Genomic DNA, 24,627 nt, shown 5'->3' on the forward strand with positions numbered 1-24,627 from the left:
AAGGTCAACAGCTTTAAAATGGCTACTCTAATTGTACAGAACTTCATTAAGATGTGTAGGCTTGGGGCTACATCAGCCTAGCTGGATGTTGTTGTGTTTTAGTTTGCAGGTTACACACACACACACACACACACACACACACACACACCCCTTAAGTTAGAAGCTTACTGTACTCCTTACTCTCTTTTCTCATTGCTGTGACCAGATACCTGGCAAGAAGCGACTTAGGGAAAGAAAGATTTATTTCGGTTCATGGTATGAGAGGTACAGCCTATCATGGGGAGGAAGGCAGGGCAGCAGGAACAGGTGGCTGGTCACGTGATGCCCTTAGTCAGGAAGCAGAGAGAGGTAGTGCTGCCGCTTCCTCCTCGCCCCCCTTTTATTCAGTCTGGACCCCAGGCCATGGGGCCCCAGCCCACACTTCCTTCCTCAGTTAACCCTCTCTGGAAACATCATCGCAGACACACCAAGACTTGTCTCCTAGATGACTTCAAATCAAGTTAAGTCAACTCTGAAAATGAACTATCACACCTGGTACATCTTCCTGTCTATAAAATGGATTACATCTATCTCACAGCATTGTTGCAGTGAATAAACAAGATTGTGTATATTAAAGTGTATATTAACATATCAGGGCTATTATTTGATAATCTGTGGGTATCTGTCCTAGTAACAGAATAAACGTTTGTAGAGTTTCACAACCATGATCATTGCCATTCTGTAGGTTTTCTGGTCCTCTGCCTTTGCCTTCAGGGTCTTGGTCCTGTTGATGTCAGCTGCCACGGTAAGAACACGAGAGTTTCCAGGAAGTAACGCATGCTTAATTGTAACAGAAGGCTAAAAATAAAAGGTGTTTTGGGATAAAATGTGATCGAGATTACTGGAGCCAGAGAAGTGTAAGCAAAATCTTCAAGGACTATTGGAAGTTGGTCTAGTTTCTGAAACAAAGGTCACACAGGCAATTTACTGACGGGAAAACTGAGTTCCAGAGTGACAGACGTCAAGCCCAGTCCAAAGAGGGCAGTCTTTCCTCAGTTCCTGACAAGCAAAGCAGAAGCATCTACAGCTACACAGAGCCATGGCTGTGCCTTGAAAGCTCCTAACTGTTGGATATGAATGAATAAGGAAAATTTTTTTAAAAAATCACTTCAAATCAAAGGAAAGGCGCCTGTGTCTAACATGGTTTCTGAGCCGTCAGCCTGTGCCCTGACCTTGAGAGGCTGGGTTAAAGCTGTGAAAAGGGGAAAGGAAACAAAGACAGAAAACAAGTTGGCAGAAAAGTGCAAGACGTTTTCAAGACTAGACAGACCAGTTTAACTGAATGGAGAGGAAAGAGAGGCCCACAGATGGATGAGGTGTGCCTGTGGAGGCTTTAAATTTTTCAGTAAGCTACTAGAAGTTTAGACAGGAAGATATTGTTTCTAGTTTTTGAATAGAGTACTCAAATTTAGCCTATATTCGTATTGAACTTTAGTAAGTTTGTGTTGGACATGGATATACTGTACTGTGTGGCTCTTTCTAAAACTCCTATAATATGTGAGTCACACTTGTCTTTGAGAATTAGGGAGAACGTGGTTATAATTCAGTATTACAAATGCTTGGCTAGATGTGACAGCCCCTGAGTTCACTCACACACACACACACACACACACACACACACACACACACACACACACAAACACTACATAAATAAGCATTTTGTTTAGAGCCATGTTTGTGGTCCTTCAAAGCTAAGAAGTAGGACTGAGGGGTGTGGCTCGGGCGGGGTGGGGGGGTGGGGAGAGGAGAGAGTATGAGAATATTTGATTTTTTTTTCAGTTTGGGGATCAAATCCACTAGGTTCCTATAGTAACCAGGGCTAAGTATTTAAATAAACATTACAATTTTGTAAGTCTATATTAGAGGTATATAGATGGTAATTCTTTCTAGTAGAGAAGTTAATAAGGATTTGAGAAGAGGGAAGAAGCCTTAGGCATAGGGTTTCTATTGCTGTGATAATACACCATGCCCATAGGCAGCTCGGGAGGAAAAGGTCTATTTCACTTATACGTTCACACCACAGTTCATTACTGGATGAACTCAGGGGAAGAACCTGGACGCAGGAGCTGATGCAGAGGAAGAGCTCTGCTTACTGGATTGCTTTTCCCATGGCTTACTCAGCTAGCCCTCTGAAAAAAATCCAGGGACTCCAAGCCTGGGGTGGTGTGACCAACTCAGCTGGGCCCTCCCATATCAATCCTCCATCAAGAAAATATACCATAAGCTTGTTCCTTCTTCCAAAAGGACCTTAGCTTGTGTCAAGCTGACTCAAAACCCAGCCAGTACACCATATCTCCATTCTGTCTCCGTGCATTTTAAAGGAAATGGATACCCAGTCCCCACCCCCACCCCAGTGTTGGGAATTCTTATGTGTGCTAGGCAAGTACTGTCACCTCTGCGGTTGATCTATATCCCCAGCTCAGACACTGGTACTTTTAAATGCCTGTAGTTGTAAATAGCATATTTCATTAGTCTCTAAAAGTGTATTTAATGCATTCCCCCTAATTCTTCTTTTACATGAAAAGTAAAATTCTAACCAAAAAAGTGTATTGAGAAATGAATCACTGAGCCTCATTCTGTAGAACATGTGGGAGAGACACTCCTTCTGGAGGGTAGAACATGTGCAAAGGTGTTGAAGTGGGAAGTGGTGTGTGTTTGGGAAACTAACTGTTGTTGAACGGCGGCACATTGCGCTGATTAAAGCCAGCCTGTTCTCCAGACAAATTGAACCTTGGCGGTTGGCTCTGCCACTCAGGTTTCTGACTTAGGGTGGATTACTTAAGTTATTTCAACTTCCATTTCCTTACAAATGTCAGCTCCTGTTACTCTGATTTTGCCCTTGTTTCCTTCTATTTTACTAACTCCTCCACCACCACTGGTGCTAAATTGAACTTAGGATCTCATGTACCCCAGACAAATCTCCACTGAGTTGCATTTCCAGGGAAGAAAAGGAATGTGTAGCTCAATGTTATAACTCTACACACTAGACCCTTGGACCAGTTCTCAGGTCTGACAAAAACAGACTTGATGACCTATTAGGATTGGAGCTTAGAAGGTTTGAGGAGGTTGAGAGCGGTTGGGTAAATTGGAACTTATTGAGTGCAGTGTAGCTGTATAACACCAGGGGAGAGGTAGTGAACAAATATCACATGTAATTATGATAGAATCATCTAGAATTCTATAATGCTTACTATATGCTATGTATTTGCCTTGGTGCTTTACACTTGTTTTTAAATTATTTACTTATTGATTGATTGATTATATGTAAGTACACTGTAGCTGTCTTCAGACACTCCAGAAGAGGGCTTCAGATTTCGTTATGGATGGTTATGAGCCACCATGTGGTTGCTGGGATTTGAACTCAGGACCTTTGGAAGAGCAGTCGGTGCTCTTAACCGCTGAGCCATCTCACTAGCCCCCTAAATTACTTATTTTTACTTATTTAACTTTTGGTTTTTCAAACAGGGTTTTTCTGTGCATCCTTGGCTGTCCTAGAACTCTGTAGACCAGGCTGGCCTCAAACTCAGAGATCCACCTGCCTCTGATTCTTGAGTGCTGGGATTAAAGGCGTGTGCCACCACTGTCCTGCTCTTTTACACTTATTGATTTATTTAACTCTGGAGGCAATCTGTGGTAGGCAGCACTATTCTCCAATTCTGCAGATCAGAAACTGAGACCCAAATGTCCTTTAAACAAGGGATTGACTTTATTATTATTTTATGTGTACAGGTGTTTTGCTTGTATATGTGTCTGTGCACATGTGTTCCTGGTACCCCCAGAAGCCAGAAGAAAGTGTTGGATCCCCTGTTATTAGAGTTATAGACTGTTTTAAGCCACCACATGTGGGCTGGGAATCGAACCCTGGTCCTCTGAAGAACAGTTAGTGCTCTTAAACATTGAGCCATCACTCCAGCCCCGTAGACTTTAATCTTAGCCAAGAGCACATGTTTAGGAAAATGATGTGACTATGCTATAGATAGGGCTGGGGCTTGGGACAGAGGTCCAAGAAAGCTAGCTGACTATACGCTAAGAACCAGAAAAGAATCCAGAACAAGGCAAACCCCAGGCTCTGTTTACATGCAGTTTACAGCCTAATCCCAGACACAAGAGGGTCATAAGAAGTAACCAAGGAAGTGAAGGATAAGAAACAAAACCAAGGGCTGGAGAGATGACTCAGCGATTTAGAGCACTGACTGCTCTTCCAGAGGTCCTGAGTTCAATTCCCAGCAACCACATGGTGACTCACAAATATCTATAATGAGATCTGACGCCCTCTTCTAGTGTGTCTGAAGACAGCGACAGTGTACTCATATAAATAAAATAAATAAATCTTTAAAAAAAAAAGAAAGAAAGGAAAAAAAAAGAGAGAAACAAACCCAAAAGATCAAATTCTAGGACGGATCATATTTAAGAGGTAAAGAGAAGAAAGCCTTAGGGAAGTCAAAGAGAGAAACACAGCTCAGTGTCAGGAGGAAAGCAAGGAGAGAACAGAGCCCCAGAGAACCCTGGGAGAGGGGAGATTTTGATAGTAAAGTGTCAGGTATCTGGGAGGTCTGGTAAGATAAGAATTGAAGGTGTCTACTGGCATTGGCAACCAACAGATGTCTGATGGCTCATAGCAAGAGTGACTCTAGAAATGATGAGGTGGCATCAAATTGCTGTGAATTAAAGTGAGGTTGGAAAGCAGGGGAAATTGGAGAAGGGAGATGAGCTAGTCCTGTATCTGGCTAAGCAAGAGAAAGAAAATGTATAAACCAGGGCGAGAGCAGAGAGGGACGGTTGAAGGCTACGAAAAAGGGAACACTCAGTATGACTTGGTGACTTGACCACGGGTGACGATGTGAGGCTCTAAGCTGATTCCCCCCGCCCCTCTTTTTTGAAAAACATTTATTTTGAAAAACATTTATTTTTGTTTTATGTGTATGAGAGTTTTGCCTGCATGTCTGTGCACCATATGTCTGCCTGCTGCCCTCATAGACCAGAAGAGGGAGTCCTATAGCCTGGAACTGAGTTACTGACAGTTATGAGCTGACATGTGGATGCTAGGAATTGAATTCCAGGTCCTCTGGAAAGCAGCCACTAATGTAGAGCTACTGAGCCAGATCTCTAGCCATCGGATCCTACTCTTAGTCCTGGTTCCTGAGAGAAAGGAAATGCTGTTACTACAGAAAAGGAATGGAATATATTCCTGAGTTTGAAAAATTAAAGGTAATTGTTGGTCTGGAGTTGCAGTTCAGTTGTAGAGTACTGGCTCAGTACGCATACAGTGCTATATTTGATTCCTAGCTGCATTTGCATGTAGTTCCAACTCTCAGGAGTTAGCAGCGAAGGAATCAGAAACGCAAGGTTGCCCTATGCTACCTGGACGATATTGGTCTTAGATCTGTGCAGTAAGCATTTTTTCTTTAATATTGTTAACCTGATACATCACATATGGCATTTGTTTATGAAGGAAATGTTTCATTATAACGTAGGGATACTTTCTATGGTCTTAACAAAAATCGAAACAAACAAAACTCTTACTCTTAGCATCAAAAATGTCATTATTGCTGAAGTAACACTGCTGCTAAAGTAATTCGTGGAACAGGTGGGCTGGACAAACATGATGACCTGAGTCATTCAGAGCCCAAATAAAGGTCAAGGAGAGAGCCCACTCCATAAAGTTGTTCTCTGACTCCCACATGCTTATTATGGGCCAAGTATCACTCCCTCTCCCTCTACTTCTCCCCCTCCCTCTCCCCCAACCCTCCCCCCCACCCCCCAGCTAAAAACCAAGGAATCACTATTTTCCACTAGATTAGATATTTGTTTGAGGAAATAAATGGCATTTATGTACTTTATTTACCATATAACAATTATTATCTGCTAAGCACTTGTAATTGCTTTATAGTGTTAAGTGATCTGAATTTAATCCATCAAAATAGTTCCAAAAGGCAATTTTCATTTTACAAGGGAAATGCCAAGGTTACAAAGAATTTTGAAATAACCTTGCCAAAGTCTATCAGCTTTTAAGAGGCAGGGGTGGGAGTCAAACTCAAGTGGGTTGTGATGCATGGCATCAATGCAGACCTTACCCCGGTACATTTTCTCACTTTCCTCTTCACTTGTGAAAATGCCAGTAATGGAATTAAGACTTTAAGCAAAGCAATAGTCCAAACTTGTAACATGAAAATACCATTCATTATTCATTCATATTTTTAAAGAAAAGAAACAGCATTTTAGATGTAAACTCCTGCGATTTCTTTGAATTAAAAAAGAAAATGATCTTTGCTTATGATTATTAGAATTGATTATAAACAATACTACCTAATATCAAACTTGTCACAGAGATGGATTAATAACTCAAAAAGTCAAAACTTCTACTGCCTGTGAGTACATAAGGCAGAAACAGCGCATGTGATAAGCAACATGTCTGCAGGTTACTCAGAATAGACACTTTACAAAAGGAAAAAGAAATAACAGCATTCAGTTACTCTGTATTGATTTTATATGCTTCAGTAGAAACGAATGGACAGGACAATCATGATGATGTGGGAAGTTCTGACTGCAGTATTGAGTTTAGTAATGTGAAGCAAAACAACAATTCATTTTTCAAAACAATTAAAATAAGTATATTCCTTAAGTAAGGTGTGACGGTGCATGGAAGATGGGAGGAATCAGAAGTTCATGTTTACCCTTGGCCTCATAACCACTCAAAGAATAACCTGGGATAATTAGATGAGAGATGGGAGATGGGGGTGGGAAAAGTATTCTCATCTTTATTTCTGTTTTCTTTAAAAACCACATTATCTACATTAACAATGTAGGTTGTAGAAAATATATAGGGCGGAAGTAAAAGGTTTGCAATTTATTCTTATTATCAATAATATAAACTCATATTCTTTGAGTCAACCGAAGCAGAGTTAAGTATGATGAAGACGTTGTAGTTCTTTTTTTTTTTCATTTATTCATTCGCGTTACATCCGAAGAGCAGCCCCGCTCCTCTCCTCCCAGTCCCACCCTTACAAATCCCTCCTCCCATTACTCCTAAAGTTGTAGTTCTTGAATACGAGTATAAAGAATCAAAGCGAGTAAATGAGAAGTCAAATACCGGTTTTGTAGAAGTTGGCATGAAGGAGGTATGAGGGAAACAGACTAACAAGCGAGCATTTTCTGAGCTGGAGACTAAGGACCACCGGCTTATTTATTTATTTATTTATTATTATGGCTAAGGCCTAGTAGGTGACATACATTTGCTAATGGTTCGGGAAGATACCCCTTTGGGTATTTTTTTCTTCCTGTTGGATCTTTCCTTTTATGTTCCCATCAGAGCTGTGTATCGCGGCTAAAATCATGGTTTGCTGGGACTGCTTTTGTTTACTTGGCAGCTGCAGAGCTTCAAAAGAAACAGATAGAGAAGCAAGGAAAACCTCTAGTTTTTTGGAGGCGAAGAAGCCGAAAGCCCTTCTTGACAGCTTCGGGGTAGGGTGTGATTCCAAGAGACAGTCCTTAACAGCTGGAAGAACCAGGTAGCACTTTCACAGGGAAAAGAGCGCTCCCGCCCGGGGCGGTGGGCGGAGTCTCCAGCGGCCCCGCCCTCCCAGGCCAATCCCTGCTCTCCGCCAGCGGACAGGAAGCAGCGGCGGGGCCTAGCGGCCCGGGCGCTCGCCTCGGCACGCATGCGCATTATCCCGGGGCGCTTGGGGGAGCAGGGCGGGGCGGGAGGCAGGGGTGCGGCCTCGCGAGTGTATTGGGTGCCGTCGCGTCACGTGGCGAGAAAGGAGGCGGAGGGCCGCGGCTCAGGGAAGGGGCTGAGACCAGGCGAAGAGCGAGGGCAGGGAAGCGGGGAAGGGAGGAAGGAAGAGGCCGAGGGGGAGGGAGGGCCCTGTTTTGGCGGAGCAGGGCGCGCGGCTGGGCCCCTGAAGTGGAGCGAGAGGGAGGCGCTTCGCCGGGTGCCACTGCCGGGGAGGCTCGTCGGGACCCAGCGCCGGTCGCGGCTCCCTCAGGATCGATGCACCGCGGTTAACCCGTGAGGAGGCGGCGGCCGGGGAAGATGGTGTTGCCGACAGTGTTAATTCTGCTCCTCTCCTGGGCGGCGGGGCTGGGAGGTGAGACACGACCCCGGGCGGCGACGGAGCGGCGGTCGGTCGGGCCGAGCGCAGCGTCGCGGAGCCGGGCCGCGCGTGTCAGGTCTCCTCGGCTTCTGTCAGCTCTCTCAGCTCGCCTCAGCCGACCCCGAGCGACGCTCCCCGCGCGCTATTGTCCCTCGCGCGCCCCGACCGCGCTCCCGCCGGCGGCGGCCCGAGCAGGCTGCGGAGCCCCGGGCCAGGCCTTCCCCGCCCCCACGGCCCGGCGGCCCTGCCTGCCCGGCTTCTCGCGCCGCTTTCCCCGGGAGCGGCGGAGCCCAGGCCAGCCGCCCTCGCGCACTCCGCAGCCACCTCAGCCCTGCCGGGGTCCGAGCCCCGGGACCGCGCAGACTCGCAGCAACTTGCGAGGTTGGCAGCGCGGCGGGAGCATTGTTCTGCAAGCGAGCGAGCGGACCCGGGCCGGGTGTCGGACGCCGGTGTGCGTGTCCCACCCGAGTGCCTTCCCTCCGCCTCGTGCTCTTTTCGGAGTGTTTGTAGCCAGCGCGCCGGAGGTTGTGTGTGTGTGTGTGTCTGTCGTTCTGTCTGTCTGTCTTCTGTCTCCCCGGGGCAAGACTTTAGTTGACTGAGGAGAAGGGCAAGCCGTTTTAGGATGCTCTTCGATCCATCTGTCTTTTTGAGTTGAGTCCACAGAGAAGCAAGACCGACCCTTCCTGGGCGAACCAACTTGCAGAGTTTTCTTAAACTCTCAGGTGGAGCAGACGTACTGCTTAGTCAGAGGATTGTCAGGGCTGTGCTCCCTCCCCCTGCAAATTGGAGTTCACTGTTGCTTCAAGTTTCCTGATGCTTCGGGTTTGAGACAGCGGTATTTCATTCCCAGGCTTTCCTAGGACAGGTTGCATGATTATTTTGTTCCTATGAGAAAGTGCTTTACCATAGGTAAGCTAATTTGCCGCCCAAGTGTCTGGAGAGAGGTTAGCTTAAAAGCATTGAATTGGAAACAACCCCCAGAACTTCCAGGGGTGCTTCGGATGGTTGTCAGCAGCCTAATTTGATACTTTAGAAAATATCCTAGTGTTTTCTGTAGTGTATTGTCTGTGTTCATCCCTTTGTCTCATTGACTTAAACTGCAGGACCCAGCCTATTTTTGTCTGGCATTCTGCTTACTCTGAAGTTGGTTTTGTGTACTCAGTTTCTGTTGTTGTGTGTACTATTCATTTATTAAGTACACATTTTAGATGACAGCCACTAATAGATGCTTATTTTTGTTTTGTTTTTGTTTTTTGTTTTTTTTAAGAACCAGATTGCAGACCGTTTGTAAAGAGCCTCTTTATTTAACATTTGTATTTCTGTAACACGGCTTATAGTCCTGGCTGGCTGTTTTCACTTTTTGTGATTATGGTCAGGAATTAGACACTGTTCTCTATGAGGTAATAAAATCTAAGTTAAATGTGATACACTTTGATAAGTAGTGATACAAAATGCCTTTTATTAAGGAAAACTAAAACCAATGTGGCCTGTTGTTTGGGGAAAAAAGTAAATTAACAGCATAAGCATTGTGGGTGAAGAGTTTTATTCAGATCTTTGGAGTTTCTTTCTGCACTAAGTAATGATTCAAAGGCCAGGTTTTGTTGTGCTTCTGCTAAAAACTTAAAAAAAAAATAAAAGTTTTCACTTAAGTATTATGTCAAATTTGTAATACTTGAGTATGTAGGTATATTTATAATTTGGGGCTGTGGAATGTAGCCCAGTGGCAATTGCCTAGCAAGGCCATGCAAGGCTTTGGATTCAACATCTCTGTTTAAGGCCCAAAACTCCTCCTATGTTTATTTGTAACTCATTATACTATATGCTGGGTTTTTTTTTTTTATCTGAACTGAATCGCATATAGCTAAGTTTATATATTTTTGTGATGTTTTGTAGGCTAGTGTGCATTCAAACTTAGTAGATATTGGCTGTAGTGCATTGGAAAGTTGAATGTTTGTAAGGTTAGGGTAGTTGTAGAAATACAGAACTTTAAGGTATAAGCCATGTTCAGGTGAAACTAAACTCTGTTGGTTGCTTTCATCTTGCCTGTTTGTGTTAATCACTGTTGTGTGTGAATGTTTTTCTTACTGCACATAATGTGAGGGGTGGGAAGCTGGAAGGAGGCAATAAAGTGCTTAAATACTAAAACAACTTTTCTAGTTTTCCCTTCTATGTTGGTGGATGTCCTGCCCAGTGTTGTATTTGTAGAAAGATACCATGATAGTTTTTGAGTTTATGAAGTGTCTGTATGGAAGTATTCATATATCTGTACAAAATGCTTCTAAAAAGTTATTTGTTGCCTAGCAAAATGGCTCAGTAGGTGGGAGCACTTGCTTTGAAAGCCTGACTATCTGATTTCTAGTCCCCATCCCTTAGTTGAAGGAGAGAACCAACTCCTGAAAATTATCTTTTGACCTTCACATGCACACCATGGTTCCTCGTGCCCTTACTCACACATGTACACTACACACAATTATAAGATAATAAAGTTATTTGGAGACGTGTTAGGAACTTATTGGCACTATCCTGATTAGCCAACAATTTTTGTGTTTTGTTGTTGTTGTTGTTGTTGTTTGTTTTTGAGATGCAGACGGATTATGTTTCTAGCTCTAACTCCTGCCTTCCTAGTAGCTGGTACTGTGGGTGAAGACCTTGATGTAGGGCTGATGGTTACTTTTGAGCATAGAAAATGTGAAAATTAAGGTCTTTCTGAGCAGTGGGGAAGCACACCTTTGATCACAGCACTTGGGAGGCAGAGGCAGACAGATCACTGAGTTCAAGGCCAGCTTGGGCTACAGAGTGAGTTCCAGGAACTATGTCTTGAACACGTCCCCCCCACCCCACCCCCCCAAAAAAAAGGAAAAGAAAAATTATTTTGTGTACTTAAGAACTCAGAAGATATTAGTTATAGCAACAAAGTAATCCTGTAATGTTTGGCTTAAAGAAGTTATCCATGTAATGAGCCATGCTTGGTATGTGGTGTGTGTGTGTGTTTTAATTTAAAACTCTGGCTTTGTATGATACACATTCTACAGAAACAAACTTGGATATTTAGCCCAAGGAATTTAAAATATTAAGGCTTAAGCTTTAACTGTTCATTTTTTTTTTTTTTCCAAACTTCTGCCAGCAAGTAGGAGTATAGGAAGATAAGGTCTTTTTGTCTTCGGCTCAAAGGAACTTTGAATTTTTATCTTTTCAGCTAGAGTTTGAGATTCCAGTACACTCTGTCACCTAATAAGGCCAATTTCAAGTCATCCCCAACATTAGCAGTGGCTCTGTGTCAGTGTGCAGGACCTCTGTTGGCAGAGTTGAGGGGACTGGGCATGGCAGGCACTCCTTTGTTCCAGACCTTCGCATAGTGTATATTATTGGGTCTCTTTTTCCTAAGGACTTTAACCTAAAGGGTTGGATAGAGGAGTGCAAAGGACTTTTCTCTGATGCTCATCATTGATCTAATAGTGTTTAGGAGTTTCTCCTTTAAACATGTATAAAAATTAAATGTAAGTTTAAAGGGATAATTTTTCTAATATCTGCTAAGTGGTGAAATATCCAAACATAAGGCAGTGTTTTTTTTTTGTTTTTTTTTTTTTTAATTTTAGGTGGTGGGGATTAGATCTGAGGTCTCCCAAATTCTGGGCAAGTACTCTATTACTGAACTACATTCTAGTCTCCCCTGTCCCCAAACAGTTTTGTTTTAGACAGGGACTCCTCACTAAATACTAGGCTGGCCAGGAGCTTGGTATCCTTCTGAGTAGCTGGGATTACAGGTCTGTACCAATAGGCCTGACTTATTTCAAACAAGAGAAATCTCAAAGGTTAACATTTTTAACCCTCTTTTCTCCATATACCTCCATACCTGTTTTTAAGTTTTGTTTTTCTTTTCTTCTTTCTTTCTGGAAACAGGGTCTCAGTGTATGGCCCACACTTACGTTTATAGTCTTCTGCCTCAGTTTACCTAGTGTTGGTATTACAGGTGAACTCTACCATGTCAGATTATATAAAAACTTTCTTTCTTCTGGATGGTGGCTTATGTCTTTAATCCCAGAACTCAGGAGGCAGACTTTAATCCCAGAACTCAGGAGGCAGAGACAGGTAGATCTTTGAGTCTGAGGCCAGCCTGGTCTACATAATGAGTTCCAGGACAGCCAGAGCTACATAATAAGGCCTTGTCTCAAAGAATACAAACAAACAACTCAGCAACTTTCTGCTTTTTTTTTTTTAATTGAAAGAATCTTTCTCTTTCTCTCTTTAAAAAAAAAAAGATTTATGTGTATGGGTGTTTGCTTGCATGTATGTCTATGTACCACATGTGTGCTTGGTAGATTCCTTTAGAACTGGGATTATAGACAGTTGTGAATTATCATATTGATGCTGGGAATCAAACCTGAATTCTCTGGAAGAGCAGCCAGTGCTCTGAATCACTAGGCCATCTCTTCAGCCCCTAGATACTAGCTTTCTATTTAGATAGATAATGCACTTAGGTTTTCTGGTTTTCTTGTGAAATTTGAGGATGTTATTTTTAGGAGGTGGGGAGTGGGAGTCAGGCATGATCCTACCATGAAGCCCATGCTGGCCTTGAATCACCACATAGTTTGTGTTGGCCTGGAGTTCTTGCTGCTCCTGCCTCTGCCTCTGGAGTATTGGTATTACAGTTGTGTGCCATCATAACTAGCCAGGTTGTCAACTTAAACTAGTTTCTAACTTCTCCCTGTGAGAAAACTAAATAAATATACTTAACACTTGACCTGTAAAGTGGAAGTTCTGATTTTCCTGTGTGATAAAGTAAACGTCCTTTGGAAGTTTTATCTTTTTAAATATATGTTTGGCTTTGTAGAGTTTACTGCTGAGATCACTTTGTTAGTTTCTGAACTATTGAGAGATGGTACTGATGTGTTAGTTAAAGTGAGGAGGGTAGAACGGAAAGAAAACCCATGAATAACCTGGAAGGCTTAGCAGTGTCTATGCTCATTTATTTAGTTATAGATATATCATGTCCTGAGTCTGAATGGTGAATACTGTAGCTTTAAACTAATTTACCAGATTATTGATAGGAAACACATACTTTTTTTTTAAATTCTTTTTTTTCAAGGTTTATTTATTTATTTTATATATGTGAGTCCACTGTAGCTGTCTTCAGACATACCAGAAGAGGGCATCAGATCCCATTACAGATAGTTGTGAGCCACCATGTGGTTGCTGGGAATTGAACTCAGGACCTCTGGAAGAACAGTCAGTGCTCTTAACCCCTGAGCCACCTCTCCAGCCTGAAACACATACTTTTAAATGTATATTGTAGTAATGTTTATTGTAATATTCCCTGTAGTAATATAAACTGAATTGAGAAAATGCATTTTCTCTACTTAAAGGAAACTCTGTAAAAGCTAGAAGCTCCCATATTTGTTTTATTTATTTACTGTAAGAGCTGTGCTATAGTAACATTGTTTGTTATTCTAGGTTTGATTTTTTTGTTTGTATTAAAGTTGCAATTCTACTTTCCCATTTTACCTTTTTTTTTTTTTTCTCAGCATAGAGAATTGAACACCTTGCCCCTGCTTGGAAAGCATTCTAATAATGAGACATATGTCCCAACCCCTTTTTAATATTTGAACTTTAAAAATTATTTATTTACTTTGTGTGTACATGTGCACATACTTGTTTGCATGCACATGCCATAGCATGCTTATGCAGGTTAGGGAACCGTTTGGAAGTTCTACTTTGTGGGTTCTGGGAACTGAACTCAGATTGCTAGGTTTTCACTGGCCCTTCTTTATGATTAATTTTGAGACAAGGTCTCACTAAGTTGACCAATGTGGCCTTGAACTCTGTTTGTAGACCAGAGAAGCCTTAAACTTGCAATCTTTCTCTTTCAGTAGTTTGAGTAACTAGGATTATAGTAGGCTCAGGTAAAGTTAACTCCCCACCCCCACTCTTTCTCTCTCTTTGGTGTTGGAGACTAAACCTAGGCCATTATTAATGTTCTACCACTGAGATGCATCCACAGCTCTGTGTTTTAATTATAATGTTTGCTGATGTCGGTAGGGGTTTGGTTTTTTCTTTTTGTTAATGCAGTTAGGGCTTAATCACTGAGTTGCCCAAGTTGGCTTAAAAACTTCTAGACTCAAGTAAGCTCTGTAGCAGTGGGATTTATAGGTATATGCCATCATGGGGTCATGTAGTTTTGCAATGGTCTAGCTTAAAATAAATCCGTGTGAATCCTAATGGTGTAGTTTGCATGAATGGAGACTGCTGGAGAGCAGGACACAGGTACTTATTGGTTATCTCAACCGGTGCCTTTCAGTGATAGGCCATGTTCCTATCTATTAATTGTAAAGTAGGAGAGTCTGTAGATAGAGAAGTATATGGTGTTTTCAGGTTGGAGCCCCAAGCTCAGAATCACGGAGGCAGACTTTAGATAGCAGGAAATGATTTGTATTTTGTCTGTTTTTCACATAGGCAACTCCATGTGACAAGGTTGGGTAGAGCCTTAAGGTTGTTTAAAATTTTGTTGTTGTTTAAAAAGAGTTAATTTATTTAATACTTGCTAATAATTCTCCCATGAAATTCTAAAAACTTGGCTTGGGGCCAGAAAGATGGAAGTGCCTGTCATCGGGTCCGAGAACTTAAATCGGATCCCCAGAATGCACACAGTGGAAGGAAAGATCTGACTCCTGTAAGTTGTACTCAGACCATACATGTACAGAGTTGGCTTGTTCTGTAAAATAACCTAGCAGTGGTAATTCTAACTAACCCAGATTTCAGTGTTTTTAAAAGGTTATTTATTTATTTAATATATGTGATGTAATTATATTTGTGTAAGCACTTTGAAAAGGCCAGAGAATGATCTTGGTGCCTTCCTGTATCATGTTCCACCTTATTCTTTAGAAGTGGGGTCTCTCACTGAAGCAGAAGTTTGCTTTTTTAGCTAAGCTGGCTGGCCAGAGAGCTCTTGGATTTGTAGCAGAAGCCTGTCTGTACCCACTAATAGAGGAATTATAGGTATGAACATCAGTCCTCAGATTTGTTTCTGTCTGCTGGGCATTTAAGTTCAGGTCCCAGTGTTTGGACTAGCATTCTACCTCACAGAGACATTTCCCCATCCTCTGTCCCCATCCACCGATTGCCAATTTTTATATTAGGGACAATGAAGTAATGTCAGTGAGAGTGGAAAAGCTGCAATAATTTCTACCAGTTGGATCTCTAGTTATTCTCCAACAGCGAGACTGCCTTGAGTTAGTACTTGTGGGCATAGCTCTGATCTAGGTAGATAGCAGAAACGCATATGAGAACAGTTCCAGATAATGTGCTCTCCCTTTGCTTCAGAAAGACTTCATCCTGAACCTACTACAGTTCTAGCTAAATAGGTGTTCAGTGAGAACCAGGGATTGTTGGGCATCTTTAATTGGTTGGAGTTTTGATGCCACAGTTTGAATGAGAAGAAAAGTAAAAAATACTAAATTTATCAGAGTGGAGGAAATGCCAGGATGTAAGCATACAGTTCCAATTATATATTGTAGTTATATTGTAGTGAGGTAAAATTTGGTGAAAATGTCACCTGGCTAACTGGCAGTTTGTGAGGTAAAGAGTGGTGATGCATGTAGCTTGAGAAACTAGGTTTGAGGAGACACAGTTGTTTTTGATTTTGTTAATTTAACATGTTGGGATTAATTTCTTTGGTGCTAGATTGCATGGTACATCTGGTTATATGAAAATTGTGAATTTACCATTTCAAACACTAGTTGGGGAAAAGAATCTGATCTTTGAGTTTTAAATGGCAGTAAAGAGAGATGCTAACTGGGCTGTAAGAACCTGGACTTGCATTATTCGTATTCTGGGCCATAACTAGGAGGTGGAATATTATGGAATGCAGTTGGTCTCCATATTGAATGGCTGGGGTAATACAATAAGGAATAAGTTAGCTGCTTGGTGAACTGTGTGGTTTAGTCTCAGGTTAGAGTAGTTATTGTAGAAAAAAAGATTTTAAAAGTAGTGAGGGCTGTCAAGCTGGCTCAGCAGGTAAAGGCACTGCCACTAAACCTGACAACCTGAGTTTTATCCCTGGGACTTACATGGTAGAGGAGTGAACCAATTCCATAAGTTGTCCTCTGACAGTCACATATATTGCCCCCCCAACCCCCACCCCATATGTACACACACACACATAACACATGAAAAAGCACTAGTAAAACTTGGCAAATGTTTAATGTTAGGCTAACAAAATGTACTGAGGGTTTACTGTTGAAATGGGATCTTAGGAGCTTTTACAATGGAAAGTGGCTCTGTAATGAGGATCTAAGTTGTTGAAGTTGAAATTGTCTTGAGATTTTGATTCTAGCTAGAAGGTGGGGGTGGGTATCACAGTCTGGGACTTAATACTGTCATCCTTCTTCCTGGGGACTGCGTAAGAGTTTGCATTGCTCTTCAGTTCTCTGTGTCTAGTGATTTGGAAAGTATCATTCTAGAGAGTTAGATGATAGTAGTCTATAAATTTGGAACAGAGGGGAGCGATTAGTTTGAAGATACACGAATACATTTTTACAAAGTGATTTTATTTTATATGTATGAGTGTTTTGCCTACATGTATATATATGCACCGTGTGTATATCTGGTGCCTGTGAAGGCCAAAAGAGGTTATCAGATCTCTTGGGACTGGAGTTATAGATGGTTGTGACCACCTGGTAGGTACTAGGAACTAACCCAAGTCCTCTGTAAGAGCAGCTTGTACTTTAAACTGCTAATCCATATCTGAACTATCTCTTTAGCCTCCATTTTTCTACTGATTTATCTTGTTGGAATTAGCCTTTAGGATTTTAGACTATGGTACTCTAACAATAGTTCCACAAATATCTTTCCATGTCTTTGCTTACATTAATGATGATTAGAGACACATAGTCACACAAATACTTGAACTTTTGACTGAGTTTTGGAATAATAGCATATATCAACCTAGAAGACCATTAACAGATGAATGGATAAAGGAATGCATTATTTATACACAGTACAGTTTAATTCAGCTTTAAAGACTGACCAAATTTGTAGGAAAATGGATAGAACTGGAGGTTGTCATGTTAAGCAAATAAGCCACACTGAGATAACTATTGAGTGTTTTCTGTCATATGTAAAATCTAGGTTTGGAGTGTGCATGAATGAGTCAGTCTATCTGTCTGTCTGTCATCTGTCTAAAACCTCACTGGGGCTTGGGGTTTACTGAGCGGGCTAGGCTGGCTGTCCAGCTAGTGAGTCACAGGGATTTGCTTATCTCTGCCTCTTCAGCACTAAGCTTACAAGCTTTTTACAAGTGCTCTGGGGTTCTCATGTTAATGTGGTGGACACTTTTATCAACTAGGCTATCTACTCATCCCTGACTTTATTTTTAGTTTATATGTTTTAGGACCTAGCACAAAGCCTAGCTCACATCAAGATTTATAATAAGTGTTTTATTAAAATTGCAGAATTAGTGCTGGTGAAATGGCTCAGCAGGGTTTTTTAAAAAAAAAAAAAAAAAAAAAAAAAAAAAAGCCTGATAAGCTGTCCTGTATCCACAGTAAAAGGAGGTAACCAACTCCCAAAAGTTGTCCTCTCATATCTGCCATGGCACATTAATGTGTGCCTGCATTCCCACACTCTCTCTATATATACATGTACACATCATACGCACAATATCAAATGAAGTTAAAAAACCCACAGAACAACATTGCTGGTGAGTGGAGTGGATTTGTGAGTTCATGTTACATAGACATTTTCATTAAGCAAGGTTGTAGTCTAGTGAAGCAGCCTTTGAATTGCTGTCTGTCTACAGTGTTATGGGAATAGCTCCATTATATAAAGCTAAATGTCATGATGATTTTTGTTAAAGTAGAGTATTCTTGCAGTACATTAGAGAGTATACCTTCCAATTAATACAGTATATTATCAGAATTCCAAGTGGACAATAATAAGGATTAAGTACTTTAATCCAGAACCATTTGCTAGTCTGGGAGATAGGTAGTCATTTGTACTTACAGACTAGTTAGGGAATTAATCATTTGTACTTATAAATTCTAACTTTATTTTGGTCAGGATGTTTAATTTTCCTGGTGACATATAAAATCTGATTTTTTCCAATGTAGTACAAATCTCTTAGTAATCCAAGAGTTTTTTTTTTTTTTCCTTCATGTGTAGAGTAAGCTACAGAATAGTGATTGCCAGACAAGTGTGACATAGGTGGAAAGCGAGGTCATGGAAATGGGTTTAGGGTGAAATGTAAGATCTCTATACAGCAGCAGTGGAAATGGTGGCTGGAGTTTCTTGCATCTGTGTGGGAGAATAATGTAGGTAGGTTGGAAGCTTCCGTCTTTAATGAAGATTATCATCTGTACTGGTGGTATTTATTTGAAAGAATATGAAACATCTCAGTTATATATATCTTCATCCATCCATTCTGGAATTTTGAAATTTCATTTCTTAAGTGAAAGGTAGAAATAGAATAGTCAGTGGATTTTAGTCACTCATATTTTGTGCCCTGTGTGATTGATTTAGTTTGTATTTGTGAGAGGGTTTCTTAGCTTCTCTTCAGATCCAACTGTCTTTATTATTTTGTTTATAAGAGTCTAGATTATTTTTTGAAAATGGATGTGTTGAAATATGCTTTTTGGGGTCATCTACTGGGGCATGAGCAGACTATGGGCACACCAGCTCCACCCCTTCATTAACAAAAGTAAGTCCTTTCTTTTTCTAGACTCCACCCTTTCTTCTTTCTGTCTCTTTTTTCAGTACTTAGGGTCAACCTGAGGGTCTTACACATGCTTGTTAAGTATTCTAACCCTCAGATACATATCAAGGTCATTTCTAAAGATGTGCGACAAAAGAGGAAAGAAATACCTTGAATGCGGGGCATAGTACCTAATGAATAGAAAAAGGAGGAAATGAAAAAGCCAACGTGCTACAGGCATTTGTAAACCTATTAGCCATCAATATGAAGGAAGCTGTTTTGCTTGGCCATGCTTACTCCACAGTAGGAGACTCAAACCTCTGAAGCCATGAGCCAAAGGAGTAGCAGAAAGCCTCACTGCTTTATTTTTCAAATATCCTCCTGGGAATCCTTATGAATTTTAAAAATAACACAAATGGCATTCCTATAAGTCACATTTGACCAAAGTATTTTAAAGGCTGCATTTTGTTTTGTAATTAAAAATTTAAATTGTATTTATTCATTATATGTAGCTCTGAGTTGCATAGGGACACTTTCATGTAACTATGTATAATATATTGAGCATATTTCCCCACTACTTTATCTTCCCATTAATGTCTTTGCTATCCTAGATAGTTTCACTTCTATATTTATGGCATATATAAATATATGATTTTATGTATCATTCTCACAAATGTAAGAAGTTATATGTTATCAACCATTCTGTGATTGGGGTATATGTATTTTCTCTAAATGATATAATTTTATTCTTAAAAAAAAGAAATATGCTTTTAATTATAGATATACCCTGTTATCTTGAAGTTTCACTTGTAACTGTGAGATGTAGATAGTTGATTCTAGATGATTTGACTGGTTTCTAGTGAAGAAATAGATACTGGTTTCAGTTTGAAGTTATATAGTAGAAATGGTGTGTCTAAGTGCATTAAAATACTCTGCAATATTGCTGAAATATAGGACATAGTTCTTAGAAGGCTATTTTTGTTATATGAGAGAGCACTTTTATAAGTGCTGTGTAATATTTCAAGATCAGAGTGAATATATAGCAGCATAAAGAACATTGGTCATGGATATTTCTTGAGGCAAAGATAATGATTTTGAAATTACATTGTTGAACTTAATTGTCAACTTGACTGAATTTGGAATTACTTAGGAGATACAACTCTGGGGATGTCTGTAGGGTGTTTCCAGAGAGGTTTAGCTGAGGAAGGAAGACCTGAATGTGGGTGCTGCCATTCTATGGATTGGGGTCCTGGACTGATTGAAAAGGGGGAAAAAACCCCAGAAAGGATACTGACCATCAGGACCCCATCTCTGCTTGCAGACTATGGATGAATTGTGACTAGTTGCCTGACCTTCCTGCACACATCTTCCTGTCAGTGGTGGACTACACTGCCAGGCCACAGCAGTGAAAGTATTAGAAATATCTTGATTGCAGCTAATTTTCTTGAGGCATTAGAAATGTACCAGCTTTAGTTTGTCCTTTATCTACCCTTTCATATGTTGTAATTGAGTTTTCTATAACTAGGAAGATTTATTATGTTAATATTTTTGTTAATTTTTTTCCCATTCTTAAGATTGTGTTATCAACTTTTTTGTTTGGATATAGATAGAGAAAAAAATTTGTTAATATAAAGTGATACTATTAACCTACCATCTGTAGGCTGAGTAGCTAGGATTTCAGGTGTGCACAATCATGCATAGTTTATTTAGTTACTTATTTTCATGATGTTTTGCAGTACTTTGATTGAACCTAAGCCTTCTCACACATGCTAGGAAAGTACTCTGTCCTGTGGGGTTAAGTGGTTGAACTCAGTTTTCAGGCTTGGTGGGAAGTGCCATCTTACCATCCCTATTGTGTGTGTGTGTGTATATGTTAACTGTGTGTGTTAAATTGTGTTCACAATTTCCTCTGGACCTTTAAAGTGTTAGGTACTGAGTGCATTTACTGTGTACTTTATAGAAATTCAGATTTCTGAAATCTGTAACAGGGCAAGGAAGCAAACTGCTGTTGATAGGCTTTTCTGTGTAAATGAAATAAAATAGCAGAAGAGAAAGATAACTTACTTGATAAAGTGCAGAGTGGAGTGATTTAATATAGTTACAATGCTGCAGTAAAATAGCCTTAGGATTATTGCATCATTGTAGCCTCCCCTAATCAAGATGCGAGGCTAGGGAGAGAAATTATAATAGTTCAAGTGGAAAGATATATGACACATGGAAAAACTTGGGCGATCTAGAAACTTTCCTTCACCAGAAGTTGTCATTTTCCACTGACCTCAGATAAGGAAGTTTCACTCTGCACTCCAGGTTAAATGTGTTTCTTTTGCTATTATTAGGAAACATTTCTACATGGGAACACCTTTAATAGTATTGTCTATGTTTGGAGATAAAAGGAGTTTGGGTTGGCAAAGTTTTTCTTTTTATCTCTTTTTCAGTATTGGGTATCAAACTCCAGTCACTGTGGATATTAGGCAAGTTTTCTGCCATTGAGCTATATATATTCCTGGCCTCTGGTTGTCATCTTCTGAGCCCTTCCTGTTAACTTCCCTGCTGTTTGTTGGGCCTTGCATGGTAATGCATAAGTAGTGAAAGGGATGCTCTAGCTCTGTGCTGTTTTGGTTTTGGTTTTGGTTTCTTAGTCATTAGAAGATTGATCAGTAGCTATTTATTGTAACTTTTTAATATTTGTATTCTCAGAACTTAAAGTAAAGATTAGCATATACACTATTAAGTGTGCTCAAATTTCTGAGAGAGTGTGTGTGAGGAGAAGCTCTGAAGATTTATGTTGTTGTTATTTTTTTTTTTTTAATTGACCCCCTTACCATTTTGAGTGGTACTCAGGATCAAACCTAAGAATTCAGGATGCTAGCTAAGCACTTTACCACAGAGGTGTGCCTCAGCCGTACTGTAATCAACTTTAAAATAGAGCAGATTACCGTTCTTGCTAGTGTATTTATTTTGCTCATTAAGTACTTTTACATGGTCTTTTAATTAAAGAGGTAGAGTAAGTTAGACTTTTTTTTTCCTATAAGAACTAAGTTGCTTTTTAAAAACAACTGTGTCTTTTTATCTGAAAGTACATTTTATTTTGTGCATATGGGTGTTTTTACTGGAAAGTATGTTTGTGCACTTGCATGTCTGATGCTCATAGAGGCCAGAAAGTGTCAGAATACTCAGAACTGGTGTTTACAGACACTTATTAGCTGCAGTGCAGGTGCTTGGAACCTAACTTGTATCCTCTGAAAGAGCAGGAGGTGCTCTTAACTGCTGAGCCAAGTCTAATCCCTGAAAGCATTTGGAAGCATGTATTTGTTCATTGAAAAAAGTAGCCTAAATGGATAAATATGTTGTTGTTTTGAGACAACTATAACCAGATTGTTTCAACCTCATCTTCCTCCCTCAGCTTTCTTTATGCTGGTTTATAGATATCTCTCACAATGTTTAGCAGTTATTTTTTAAACAATAACTTACTATATTCTTAGGTAGTGCATGCTGTATACCATTCTCAACACTCAACACACATACATTTAGTCCAAACAATGTCACTTTTAGGTATAAGTACTGGTAAATCTATTTTTTTTTCAAATGGGAAAACTAAGGCATAATGAAGTAGGTAGTTCAGACAGTTGTGAATGCTGCATGATTATTTTGCATGAAAATTTCCTGAAATGCATTCATGATAGCAGTAAGATAATCCCTCCTTTATCTTGAAAGTAGGTATAGAGGTTTATAAAAGAGTAAATTTTATGCCAATGCCAGGATTTTTGAAATTCTGTTCACTGAAATGTGTTCCATAGGACCACATGTTTTTCAGTGATTGGATTATGGCTCTTAATCTCTAAAATGTAGTTTCCCTTTGCATGGAACATTTGGATAGGTTCATTCATTAATTATTTATATTGGTGTTTATCGATCAATTTTTCTTTTTTGGAGATAGGGTCTCCTTATATATCCCTGGCTGGTTAGCACTTGCTGTATAAACCAAAGTGACTTCAAACTCAGAGGTCCTCCTGTGTCAGCCTCTCAAGTGCTGAGATTAAAGGTGTATACCAACATGCTGTACCTGACTGTTGTCTAGGTGCTGAGGATACATAGTGAACAGAGTGCTTATTTAACTTGTGACTGTATTCTAATAGTGGTGATGGGTAGTATATGTTAGTTAGAACTCATAAAGAATACCAGAGTAGCACATTAGAGAGTGAGTGATGGGAATGTGCACTAGATTGGGTGTTCAGAGAACTCAGGATGACAAAAAAGGTGACAGATAGAGATACTGCACATAGAAGGAGAAGTGGAGGAGGATGAGAACGGACAGGAGTTGGGTGTAGGGGATGCAATCTCCTACAAGGATCATGCTCAGCTTTATAAACTATAGTTTAGACTTTGAGTCTGGAAGGCTAACATACTTGTACTTTTCTTGAATAGAGTTACCCTGTTGTGTAAAGGATAGATGGTAGAAGGGTAGGAATAGTACCATAAAGGTTAGTTGTTTGTCATGGTTTTGACTGTCAAGATACTTTTTGTTTTTGTTTGTTGTTTGTTTTTGAGGCAGGGTTTTTCTGTGTAGCTCTGGCTGTCCTGGAACCAGCTCTGTAGATCACACTGGCCTCAAACTTGTAGAGTTCTACCTGCTTCTGCCTGCCACTCAACTGACTGTTGAGATACTTTTGAACCTTGCTGTGTTTGGTACATTTTCAGCTTTTGGAGTTTCGAATTTCTTTGCAGCACATTTCTTTCCTTCTAGGCATGTAAAGAAAGCTACTGTTATGGTAGTTACAGGCACCTGTAATTAGAACTGTCCCTGGAGACTTAGGTTCTGAACTGAGCAGACATGCGTTCTTGATGAAATTTAGGCATTAGTGTGCATCTTTTGGTACTTTTGGGAAGTTTTTTCCCCAATTGCTTTTAGATTGAGTTTCTGGCACCAGGAAGGCTGGGGCTCAGCTCAGTGGTAATGTGCTTGTCTCAGCACCCATGAGCTCCCCGTGTTAAGTCCCCAGCACCACAAAGATGACATTAGAAAGGTAGCACTTTTAATATTTTGATGGTCATTATGGTGCCTCTGCTTGCTTCTAGGAGTTACTTGTGTATTTTTGAGGATGATGGTGGAGAGGTTTGATACTGTTTTAAAATGTGGAATTTTATTCTTAAATAGACTGTATTGTATGAGAAGAGTAGAGATTGAAGAAAATCATATTGAGAAATACTTAAGTATTTATGGGGACAGTTTTCATGAGGAGGATACAAGATGATTTGTAAGAAACAGAACCTTTGATTTCTGTTTGAGTGTGATATTGCTTTGCCTGAGTCATGATTTCTCTTGGTTAGATTGATATTATAGGAAGGATAATATTTTCAGTTCAAAGGCATCTATAGATTAATAGAACCTGTTGGCAAGGATTAGTACTGGAATAGATGGTAAGGAATTGGAGTAGAGCGTTGGCACATTGGCACTGGGGAAACCAAGAGAACTTTGCCTAGGAGGACTGGATGCAAAAGTGAGGTGTGTAGAGGCCGTGCTTTGTTTAGGTAGAGATGTGAGAGTGTTTAACATGTGCCTGTGAGACCTGATGGCAGTCTGTGTTCTGGCTTTACCTTTTGAGTTCCTGACCAGTTGTTAAAGTATAAGAACAAAATTCAGTTGAGTCAGTTCAGAGTCTGAACTGCATGTAGAACTCTACATGTAGAAACAGGCAGTTCTGTGGTGTCTGACTGAGTAAGTGGTGCAAGGGCTGGAGATTGGCTTGTATTGCTGTGGAGTCAACCATGCCAGTCTCAATTACCAGCTGTGGAAATCAAGGGTCTACACAT

General features: G+C 40.4%; 1 protein-coding gene across 3 annotated transcripts in view; it reads left to right on the plus strand.

Moving 5' to 3' along the window:
• The first annotated feature begins 7,810 nt into the window (after positions 1–7,810).
• Positions 7,811–24,627, plus strand: part of Adam10 (a disintegrin and metallopeptidase domain 10) — a 101,286-nt gene continuing 84,469 nt past the window's right edge. Inside the window, exon 1 of one of the 3 annotated variants that reach the window (XM_030244027.1) lies at positions 7,811–8,126. Coding sequence is in view for 1 of the 3 variants with exons in the window: in NM_007399.4 (NP_031425.2) it covers positions 8,072–8,126 (55 nt within the window). In the remaining 2 variants the exon portion in view is untranslated. The remainder of the gene's footprint in view (positions 8,127–24,627) is intronic. The other 2 variants (NM_007399.4, XM_011242657.3) reach the window with 2 other exon arrangements.

Source organism: Mus musculus, chromosome 9 (assembly GCF_000001635.26).
Source record: "Mus musculus strain C57BL/6J chromosome 9, GRCm38.p6 C57BL/6J".
NCBI lineage: Eukaryota > Metazoa > Chordata > Mammalia > Rodentia > Muridae > Mus > Mus musculus.